Source organism: Neoarius graeffei, chromosome 10 (genome assembly GCF_027579695.1).
Source record: "Neoarius graeffei isolate fNeoGra1 chromosome 10, fNeoGra1.pri, whole genome shotgun sequence".
Lineage (NCBI taxonomy): Eukaryota > Metazoa > Chordata > Actinopteri > Siluriformes > Ariidae > Neoarius > Neoarius graeffei.
This window is the reverse complement of record NC_083578.1, coordinates 23,045,040-23,056,881: the sequence shown is the minus strand read 5'-3', so window position 1 is coordinate 23,056,881 and position 11,842 is coordinate 23,045,040. Positions and strand designations below refer to the sequence as shown.

Genomic DNA, 11,842 nt, shown 5'->3' with positions numbered 1-11,842 from the left:
AGAGGAAGCAATTAATAAAGAAAGGAGCAAGAACAGAGAGGAGAACGAGACGAAGATCAAACCACAGACCTGTAAGTGTCATCTGGATAAGTCTTCTGGACATAATCCTGAAGCTCCATCTGCGCTTTCTCCTGAAACTTCTCGATCTGGCTGCTGCTGTTCAGGCCTGGGTGATCTTATAGAGTAAAGGAGGAGGAGTTTAAGCTTTGTGTCAAAGCATCAGTTCGCTCTTATTGACTTCAAGATAGCGAAATGTTAAGCTGAGTGAGTGAGTGGTTCTGGGAAATAAGCAAGATCCAAAAATACCAGCTGTAATTCTCTGGCCTGTGTAGGAAGAGTGTCAGGAACATGCGTTTACCTGGACTGAAGAGGACGATGGCTTTCAGGTACGCGTACTCATAGCCGTCCGTCTCCAGCTTGGCCATGCTGTTACAGAACTCCTGCAGCTTCCAGATGTGCTCCATCACCAACTTCACTCGCTCACCAGACAGCTTGTCTTTAAGTAATAAAAGGCGTGATTAGTTACTAGAACATTAAGCACCGTCACATTTCTCCATCTTTTTCCTTTTGAATCACGAGCTCTTACTCCTCTTGAGGCATTACAGAGCTGACATACCCTCCTGTATGCTGCTCTGCAGATGGTTGACGATGGCAGCCAGGATAGTGGAGAGACTCATGACCTGAGCGCACTGCGCCAGACCGAGAGTGAACAACTCGTTCCAGCACGCCCGTACCAGAGATGTGTTACACTCCTGCCTGCGACACACAAGTGAATATACATATATGGAGGCACACACTCAAAAATGAGATATGTATGGGCAATATTAGGAGAGTAAAATTATACATAGATTTTCAGCACGTAATTGCTTACATTTAAAAAGACACCATTTGTTGGTCAAGTTGGAAATGTCCCCCCCCATGCATCGTTTTTAGACTACTCCGATAGACAATATGACAAAAATATCATAATATACAGTAGATCTTTAGGCATTGGCTAAAAGCAACGCTCCTGATGAGTATATGAGCAAAATATTTGCAAGGGCACAAAATCAACCTGAACATAATAATAATAATAATAATATTCTATCCACATTTCACTGGAGATGAGCAATCGTGCGCTCTGACTGGCAACTCTACTACTAGGCTATCAGCTCATATACCATGAGTAGAGAAAAACAAAATGGCGGCGCGTGTTGCTGAACCAACCGAGGACGAAATAAAAACTCGACTCGAAAACAAAACCCTAAAAAATACCAATGGCAACAAAATATGGAATGAAAGTATTTGATGGTAAGATCATATCTTTTTTTTTGAGTATTATTATTATTATTATAGCATTTTTCACAAATTGCTACAATCATTTTGCCGGTTTGTTTACATTCTAAGCTGAAATGATTTTGTCAGATGTTTTGTATAAAGTTTTTATTCATCAAATTTGCAAAAAAATAAAAATGCTGTTTCTCAAAATCCAGTGAATGTGGATAGAATAAAACAGTTATTCCACTCAATCTCGTCTCACGACTCAATTTCATAGAATAACTGTTAAATGGCATATGAACCATCGAATTGTGTAGTGTCGTGTATTTCACATCAATAAATCGCTGCATTGTCTTGTGACAGTGATGCCAATAATGAGATATGCATCGCAGTTACGAATACATATTTATTCCTTTCTTTGACACCGCATGCCATGCGCCAGAAACAACACCACAACATTTATTATAGTGCGACTCTGCTGGGTGCCTGGTGGACAGCAGTGAACCAGAGCCTTCACTTTACATCATTACTATAGAGTTACAATTGAAAATCAAATTTGATAGTCTAGTTACATCTTTCACATCCATGCACGTTGGCACGCACGCAGTGCCATTAGGACTAATTACCATGCATCTGTTCCTGATTAGAGCTCAATCACAGCAAATATATATAAGGACTCGCAGTAACACAGATTTTGAAGTATACGCTCTGTACCTTGTGTCTGATGCTAGCAAGCCTTGTATTTTGTATTGCTTTTCTGGACTTTGAGTATTCTATTACCTTTGATATCCTGTCTGTACCTCACTGCCTGTTTTTCGACTCTGCCTTTGTCTATGTTTTGGATCTGCTTGCTAGCGTGTTTTCAATAAAACTCTGTGCGATTACATCTGTCTATCGCCCTTACATGACAAAAAAAAAAGGGTCAACTGTCCAACAAGTTAGTGGACTAATAAAACTGTTTTAACTAGCCTTATATTAAACTGTCGTGAATATTTTCCGTAAAACGTGTGAGTAAATAATCCCACCTTATTTTTTAAAAACAAACTAAAAATAAGTGTTGGATAAAAACCCATCTATCTTATGAAAATAAAAGATACAAATTTCATTGTCCAGTGGTTGAGATACATTGCCTTGCACTTATGATTGGGTTCCCCGTGATTGTACATACGAACGATGAACGTGTACCGACATTGTACTTTCAAAAGCCATCAAAAATCAGGTCGATGCGTTACCATATTCTCTCAAGTATGGGGCTCTGCTCTGCTATCATATCATGCTACATGAAGACATTTCTACAATACACATCATGACATATATGTATAGATTTGCTAACAAACTTCCAGCAAGCCAGTAGAAAACCTAAACAGGTTTGTGGATTGTGACATAAATTTATCACAGTATACTATAATATAGTTGCCAGCCCTTATCTCAGCTATGTTTAGTACAAGGCCGATTCCAAAAAAGTTGGGACAAAGTACAAATTGTAAATAAAAACGGAATGCAATAATTTACAAATCTCAAAAACTGATATTGTATTCACAATAGAACATGGACAACATATCAAATGTCGAAAGTGAGACATTTTGACATTTCATGCCAAATATTGGCTCATTTGAAATTTCATGACAGCAACACATCTCAAAAAAAGTTGGGACAGGGGCAATAAGAGGCTGGAAAAGTTAAAGGTACAAAAAAGGAACAGCTGGAGGACCAAACTGCAACTCATTAGGTCAATTGGCAATAGGTCATTAACATGACTGGGTATAAAAAGAGCATCTTGGAGTGGCAGAGGCTCTCAGAAGTAAAGATGGGAAGAGGATCACCAATCCCCCTAATTCTGCGCCGACAAATAGTGGAGCAATATCAGAAAGGAGTTCGACAGTGTAAAATTGCAAAGAGTTTGAACATACCATCATCTACAGTGCATAATATCATCAAAAGATTCAGAGAATCTGGAAGAATCTCTGTGCGTAAGGGTCAAGGCCAGAAAACCATACCGGGTGCCCGTGATCTTCGGGCCCTTCGACGGCACTGCATCACATACAGGCATGCTTCTGTATTGGAAATCACAAAATGGGCTCAGGAATATTTCCAGAGAACATTATCTGTGAACACAATTCACCGTGCCATCCGCCGTTGCCAGCTAAAACTCTATAGTTCAAAGAAGAAGCCGTATCTAAACATGATCCAGAAGCGCAGACGTTTTCTTTGGACCAAGGCTCATTTAAAATGGACTGTGGCAAAGTGGAAAACTGTCCTGTGGTCAGACGAATCAAAATTTGAAGTTCTTTATGGAAATCAGGGACGCCGTGTCATTTGGACTAAAGAGGAGAAGGACGACCCAAGTTGTTATCAGCACTCAGTTCAGAAGCCTGCATCTCTGATGGTATGGGGTTGCATTAGTGCATGTGGCATGGGCAGCTTACACATCTGGAAAGACACCATCAATGCTGAAAGGTATATCCAGGTTCTAGAGCAACATATGCTCCCATCCAGACGACGTCTCTTTCAGGGAAGACCTTGCATTTTCCAACATGACAATGCCAAACCACATACTGCATCAATTACAGCATCATGGCTGCGTAGAAGAAGGGTCCGGGTACTGAACTGGCCAGCCTGCAGTCCAGATCTTTCACCCATAGAAAACATTTGGCGCATCATAAAATGGAAGATACGACAAAAAAGACCTAAGACAGTTAAGCAACTAGAATCCTACATTAGACAAGAATGGGTTAACATTCCTATCCCTAAACTTCAGCAACTTGTCTCCTCAGTCCCCAGACGTTTACAGACTGTTGTAAAGAGAAAAGGGGATGTCTCACAGTGGGAAACATGGCCTTGTCCCAACTTTTTTGAGATGTGGTGTTGTCATGAAATTTAAAAATCACTTAATTTTTCTCTTTAAATGATACATTTTCTCAGTTTAAACATTTGATATGTCATCTATGTTCTATTCTGAATAAAATATGGAATTTTGAAACTTCCACATCATTGCATTCCGTTTTTATTTACAATTTGTACTTTGTTCCAACTTTTTTGGAATTGGGGTTGTAGCTGTTTGGGAATGACAGGGCTTAAAATGAGGCAAGCTAAGTATATGAATGTATGAATGAAAGATGCTATGTGCAGGGACTTGCTCCAAAATGCCACCCCTAAACACAGTTCTTTTATAATGTGTGGTATTTTATTGTGCATGCTTTTATTGTACGATGTACAATCCACTATCTGTTTCTAATCTGATCACTCAATCTGGATGTTAATACCAAGTCAGAACAGAGGCAAAAACAAATACAGTGACTCTCACCCAAGAGCTAGGAAGGCTGGGATGGAACGCGCCCAGTGCATGGAGAGAAACAACAGACGGGACGCAGACTCGCAAATATAATGGACATTCAGATACTCAGGCATCGGACTGGGCATTGTCAGCTAGAGAGGGAAAGACACAGAGACAGAGATTCGTACACTCTTCCTTTGTGAACTCTTAAGACTGGTTTATACTTGTGCAGTTAAGCACATTTGCGTCTTGATGTATAAAAGTGCAGGGTTACTGTGTTATGTGTTAATCACTCTTTGTGTCTGGGGTAAATCTGCCTCAAATCACCAGATTTCAGAAAACATTCCTGCCTGACCATTCAGGATTTGCTTCATATTTTAAAAGACTAAATGTTTAAATGTGGAGATACAGAAGGCTAAATATGCTCCAAAGCACAGTTTATTTTACAAATTTCAACAATACATAAAAGTGGTGGTGTAGTGGTTAGCGCTGTCGCCTCACAGCAAGAAGGTCCGGGTTCGAGCCCCGTGGCCGGCGAGGGCCTTTCTGTGCGGAGTTTGCATGTTCTCCCCGTGTCCGCATGGGTTTCCTCCGGGTGCTCCGGTTTCCCCCACAGTCCAAAGACATGCAGGTTAGGTTAACTGGTGACTCTAAATTGACCGTAGGTGTGAATGAGAGTGTGAATGGTTGTCTGTGTCTATGTGTCAGCCCTGTGATGACCTGGCGACTTGTCCAGGGTGTACCCCGCCTTTCGCCCGTAGTCAGCTGGGATAGGCTCCAGCTTGCCTGCAACCCTGTAGAACAGGATAAAGCGGCTACAGATAATGAGATGAGATGAGACATAAAAGTGGTAAATATACAATTGTGGATCTTCAGTTGCAGCATTTAAAAGATACATCGTGCCCAAGAACATCTCATATCATCTCTAGCTGCTTTATCCTGTTCTACAGGGTCGCAGGCAAGCTGGAGCCTATCCCAGCTGACTATGGGCGAAAGGCGGGGTACACCCTGGACAAGTCGCCAGGTCATCACAGGGCTGACACATAGACACAGACAACCATTCACACTCACATTCACACCTACGCTCAATTTAGAGTCACCAGTTAACCTAACCTGCATGTCTTTGGACTGTGGGGGAAACCGGAGCACCCGGAGGAAACCCACGGAGAGAACATGCAAACTCCGCACAGAAAGGCCCTCACCGGCCACGGGGCTCGAACCCGGACCTTCTTGCTGTGAGGCGACAGCGCTAACCACTACACCACCGTGCCACCCTGCCCAAGAACAATCGCTGAAAATTTCATGCAGACCTTAAATAGTTCAACAGTTAAGGCTTATGGAACTTCCGAGTTTTTTTCTATAGCACTCTTTTTTATGGTAAAATTCGAGCCACGCCCCCTTATTCATGCCCTTACATCGCAAAAACTAACTAAGATATAAGGCTGAAATTTTGCACAATGTTTATTGGGACTAATGACATTCATTTCTGGAAGTATGAAACAAATCTGATATGGTCAGTCAGGAGACCTTGGGTGAGATCACATGGTCTGACCCTCTGGAATCACTGTGACGAGACATTGTGACCCTGTTTTCACATACATTTTATCGAGGATTTCGGAGGAGTACTACCAATACGATTCTATGATTCTGATAGTAAACATGGCACTGATCAGTGCAGCACTATAAACAGCATGAAGCAGAGAGAGAGAGACAAACTGTAGCTCTGCTCATCAGTATGGGCATGAAATGAATAACCAAACATAGCTACGTACATTTACACTATATATTAAACTAAAATGCACATGTATAGAGTTATTTAAATTATATATAAAAACCTAACAAACATGTTTCAGTTTATGTTTACTAGTTAAAGTGTTGGTGTAGATAAATGGGCAAAAATATGTTGAACTGTGTAGGGACTTATTATAACTGCATGTTCTATTTTATTATCCAATATCCACACTCGCCTTTATCCAAACACCTGACGTATTCACAAACACACACATGCAGAAGTATAAACCAGTCATATAACCAGTAAATCAGTCATGCAACTAGTAAACATTTTAGGGCAAAATTCGGTCACAGCTAATTTGGTTTAATGGGGTAACAAGGGAGTACGAGCATACATTTTACACACACACACGAGATTTATTTGGGGGGGGGGGGGGGGGGGGAAGAGAGAAGAAAAAAGTATATTACAGGTCATAATCATGGAAACAAAACAAGCAGCTGATGTAAGTAATACAGACAGACAGACAGATACAGTCATTATTGTCCTTTTATTTATTTTTACAGTTAGCACCGCTGCCCCCCAAAAAATAAATAAACAAACAAATTGGGCTCCCCCCCTTTCTCATTTTGCTTTGTTTCTTCTCTCTCTCTCTCTCTCTCTCTCTCTCTGCACTATACGGATGGTGTTGCTTGGACACCATTTGGTCTATGTTTATCCAAGACCGATCTACAGTGCCTTGCAAAAGTATTCATACCCCTTGAACTTTTTCACATTTTTCCACCTTACAACCACGAACTTCAAAGTTTTTTATTGAGATTTTATGTGATGGACCAACACAGAGTAGCACATAATTGTGAAGTGAAACAAAAATGAGAAATGGTCTTCAAAAATTTAAACAAATAAAAATCTGAAAAATGTGGTGTGCATTAGTATTCAGCCCCCCTGCGTCAGTACTTTGTAGAGCCACCTTTTGCTGCAATTACAGCTGCAAGTCTTTTGTGGTATGCCTCTACCAGCTTTGCACATCTAGACACTGAAATTTTTGCCCATTCTTCTTTGCAAAATAGCTCAAGCTCAGCCAGATTGGATGGAGAGCGTCTGTGAACAGCAATTTTCAAGTCTTGCCACAGATGCTCAATGGGATTTAGGTCTGGACTTTGACTGGGCCATTCTAACACATGAATATTCTTTGATCTAAACCATTCCATTGTAGCTCTGGCTGTATGTTTAGGGTCATTGTCTTGCTGGAAGGTGAATCTCCTTCCCAGTCTCAAGTCTTTTGCAGCCTCCAACAGGTTTTCTTCCAGGATTGCCCTGGATTTAGCTCCATCCATCTTCCCATCAACTCTGACCAGCTTCCCTGTCCCTGCTGAAGAAAAGCATCCCCATAGCATGATGCTGCCACCACCATGTTTCACAGTGGGGATGGTGTGTGCAGGGTGATGAGCAGTGTTAGTTTTCCGCCACACATAGCCCTTTGCATTTAGGCCAAAAAGTTCAACTTTGGTCTCATCTGACCAAAGCACCTTCTTCTACATGTTTGCTGTGTCCCATACATGGCTTCTTATGCCTGTCTTTCAACAATGGCTTTCTTCTTGCCACTCTTCCAAAAAGGCCAGACTTGTGTAGTGTGCAACTTATAGTTGTCCTGTGCACAGATTCTCCCACCTGAGCTGTGGATTTCTGCAGCTCCTCCAGAGTGATCATGGGCCTCTTGGCTGCTTCTCTGACCAGTGCTCTCCTTGCTCGCTCTGTCAGTTTAGGTGGACGGCCATGTCTTGGTAGGTTTGCAGTTGTGCCATACGTTTCCATTTTTGAATGATGGATTGAACAGTGCTTCTTGAGATGTTCAGAGCTTGGGATTTTTTTTTTTTATAACCTAACCCTGCTTTAAACTTCTCCAGAACTTTATCCCTGACCTGTCTGGTGAGTTCTTTGGTCTTCATGATGCTGTTTGTTCTTCAGTGTTCTCTAACAAACCACTGAGGCCTTCACAGAACAAGTGTATTTATGCTGAGAGTAAATTACACACAGTAGGACTCTATTAACTAATTAAATGACTTCTGAAGGCAGTCGATTGCACTGGATTGTATTTAGAGGTATCAGAGTACAGGGGGCTGAATACTAATGCACACCACATTTTTCAGATTTTTATTTGTTTAAAATTTTGAAGACCATTTATCATTTTCGTTTCACTTCACAATTATGTGCTACTCTGTGTTGGTCTATCACATAAAATCTCAATAAAAAACTTTGAAGTTCGTGGTTGTAAGGTGGAAAAATGTGAAAAAGTTCAAGGGGTATGAATACTTTTGCAAGGCACTGTATATGGATGATGCAAGAAATAAGACTATCATGCTCTAATAATCTCAGATTTGGTCATTTATTAGGCCTATTAACAAACTTAATAATCAATAATTAAACAGTTTATAAACACACAACGCATGGCAGTGGTTTTACTGGCATGTAGAGACGCACCTTAAAGTTGACGTGCGTGTCTGTGAGCAGAGGACCCTCCACTTCTATAAGAGGCGTGACCTGATCTCTGCTGATGACCTGTATAGTTGCTCCGCCCACACAGTCTGCCTCTGACAGGCTCTGCCCCTCCCCCTCCTCGTTAGGGTTTAATGCTTTGGCCAGAGTGTCAAAGGCACTGTGTGCATACATACACACTCATTTCAGAATAAAAATTAAACACATGCTGTCCGTATATGACTCAACAGCGCGCACGCACACACACACACAAACAGTACCGTGTGATTTCACTAGCAGACTCCTCCTGCTGACCGGCTGAAATGTCCCCGTCTCCATTATTGAGTGAATCGCCAAGACTGGCTAATGATGTCACCACATTGGCCAGTGTGCCTAAATCCCCATGACCGGTCTCTGTCTAAAGGTCAAATCACAAATTATTAAGGACAAATTATGCAAAGATTTTAGAAGAGTTTGTCTTAATAAGATCTGACTAATTAGTACATTGGTATCCATGACTACAGGTGCATAAAAATACTCATCGATAAAAAGATGTTACCTTGGTGTCTGTTGCTAAGAGTAAAGTGCCATCGGCTTGGATGACAGGTTGTTGGATGTTCACCAGCATCCCGGGGTCCAATAACCCAGAGCTACAGAAACGATGTACAATTTAAACAAGCAGTTAGGGTATAAGAACTTCCTAAGGACAGAGACTGAGACAAGACTTAAAAGCATTGCTACTATGCTTCCATCAATGGGGCTCCACACTCCAAATAAAGAGCTCAAAGTCAGAGATGAAATCCTCGGCACTTAATAATTTTGCACCATGCTTCAGGAAACTTGCACATTATTTTCATGATCATGATTTAAAAAGACGTAAACACTGCAGGAGAGTTAGTGTTACTGCTGGAATATCAAAATTGCAAAAAAAAAAAAAATCTTGGAATTGCAACCAATTACGCAAGACTCAGCTCCACACTCAGAATAGGCAGGTATAAAAAATAAAAACCATGTACCCATCATCTTTACGTAGAATATTTGTTTTGTACTTTATGCTATGCGTAACTTCTCAAGTTTGTGACTTTTTGGGTGGTGGTACGGAATGGGCCGTGACATAAGGCATGTCTGTGTTTTCCGGACTAACAGCGTAAACACAAAGCAAAGAGTATACTTTGAGTATAGAAGTCTGCGTGTGCTACCGTGTGCCGTCTTTGTCTGTGATGAAAGTCGGCGTTGCTATTAGGGGACTTCGCAAATCCTTTCGGATGTAGATCTTCTCAGTTGAGGCAGCACAATTAGCCGGTTTTTCTCTGGGCAGGTCTAACGGCTTCCTCTCACTCTGCACAGCTGCAGTATCACACAAACACACAGAGCCAAGTCAACTACTTCAACAAAATACACACACAGCTTTATTAGGAACACCCGTACACCTATTCACTCATGCAATTACAGTGGTGCTTGAAAGTTTGTGAACCCTTTAGAATTTTCTATATTTCTGCATAAATATGACCTAAAACATCATCAGATGTTCACACAAGTCCTAAAAGTAGATAAAGAGAACCAAGTTAAACAAATGACACAAAAATATTGTACTTGGTCATTTATTTATTGAGAAAAATGATCCAATATTACATATCTGTGAGTGGCAAAAGTATGTGAACCTCTAGGATTAGCAGTTAATTTGAAAGTGAAATTAGAGTCAGGTGTTTTCAATCAATGGGATGACAATCAGGTGTGAGTGGGCACCCTGTTTTATTTAAAGAACAGGGATCTATCAAAGTCTGATCTTCACAACACATGTTTGTGGAAGTGTATCATGGCACGAACAAAGGAGATTTCTGAGGACCTCAGAAAAAGCATTGTTGATGCTCATCAGGCTGGAAAAGGTTACAAAACCATCTCTAAAGAGTTTGGACTCCATCAATCCACAGTCAGACAGATTGTATACAAATGGAGGAAATTCAAGACCATTGTTACCCTCCCCAGGAGTGGTCGACCAACAAAGATCACTCCAAGAGCAAGGCGTGTAATAGTTGGCGAGGTCACAAAGGACCCCAGGGTAACTTTTAAGCAACTGAAGGCCTCTCTCACATTGGCTAATGTTAATGTTCATGAGTCCACCATCAGGAGAACACTGAACAACAATGATGTGCATGGCAGGGTTGCAAGGAGAAAGCCACTGCTCTCCAAAAAGAATGTTGCTGCTTGTCTGCAGTTTGCTAAAGGTCACACGGACAAGCCAGAAGGCTACTGGAAAAGTATTTTGTGTACAGATGAGACCAAAATAGAACTTTTTGGTTTAAATGAGAAGCGTTATGTTTGGAGAAAGGAAAACACTGCATTGCAGCATAAGAACTTTATCCCATCTGTGAAACATGTTGGTGGTAGTATCATGGTTTGGGCCTGTTTTGCTGCATCTGGGCCAGGATGGCTTGCCAATATTGATGGAACAGTGAATTCTGAATTATACCAGCGAATTCTAAAGGAAAATGTCAGGACATCTGTCCATGAACTGAATTTCAAGAGAAGGTGGGTCATGCAGCAAGACAACGACCCTAAGCACACAAAAGTCATTCTACCAAAGAATGGTTAAAGAAGAATGAAGTTAATGTTTTGGAATGGCCAAGTCAAAGTCCTGACCTTAATCCAATCGAAATATTGTGGAAGGACCTGAAGTGAGCAGTTCATGTGAGGAAACCCACCAACATCCCAGAGATGAAGCTGTTCTGTACGGAGGAATGGGCTAAAATTCCTCCAAGCCAGTGTGCAGGACTGATCAACAGTTACCGGAAATGTTTAGTTGCAATTATTGCTGCACAAGGGGGTCACATCAGATACTGAAAGCAAAGGTTCACATACTTTTGCCACTCATGGATATGTAATATTGGATCATTTTCCTCAATAAATAAATAACCAAGTATAATATTTTTTTCTCATTTGTTAAACTCGGTTCTCTTTATCTACTTATAGGACTTGTGTGAAAATCTGATGATGTTTTAGGCCATATTTATGCAGAAATATAGAAAATTCTAAAGGGTTCACAAACTTTCAAGCACCACTGTATCTATTCAGCCAATCGTGTGGCAGCAGTGCAACGCGTAAAATCA

At 41.1% G+C, this 11,842-nt stretch overlaps 1 protein-coding gene across 4 annotated transcripts in view; it reads right to left on the bottom strand.

The window, feature by feature from the left end:
• The window catches only part of nr2c2 (nuclear receptor subfamily 2, group C, member 2), a 62,176-nt gene that overhangs the window by 3,554 nt on the left and 46,780 nt on the right, over nucleotides 1-11,842 (bottom strand). For 3 of the 4 annotated variants that reach the window (XM_060931557.1, XM_060931555.1, XM_060931556.1), the window contains 8 exons: nucleotides 9,935-10,083; nucleotides 9,295-9,385; nucleotides 9,017-9,153; nucleotides 8,742-8,916; nucleotides 4,562-4,683; nucleotides 617-756; nucleotides 359-496; nucleotides 70-175 (listed from right to left, as the gene is read on the bottom strand). In XM_060931557.1, coding sequence (XP_060787540.1) covers nucleotides 70-175; nucleotides 359-496; nucleotides 617-756; nucleotides 4,562-4,683; nucleotides 8,742-8,916; nucleotides 9,017-9,153; nucleotides 9,295-9,385; nucleotides 9,935-10,083 — 1,058 coding nt within the window. The remainder of the gene's footprint in view (nucleotides 1-69; nucleotides 176-358; nucleotides 497-616; nucleotides 757-4,561; nucleotides 4,684-8,741; nucleotides 8,917-9,016; nucleotides 9,154-9,294; nucleotides 9,386-9,934; nucleotides 10,084-11,842) is intronic. The other variant, XM_060931558.1, reaches the window with a different exon arrangement.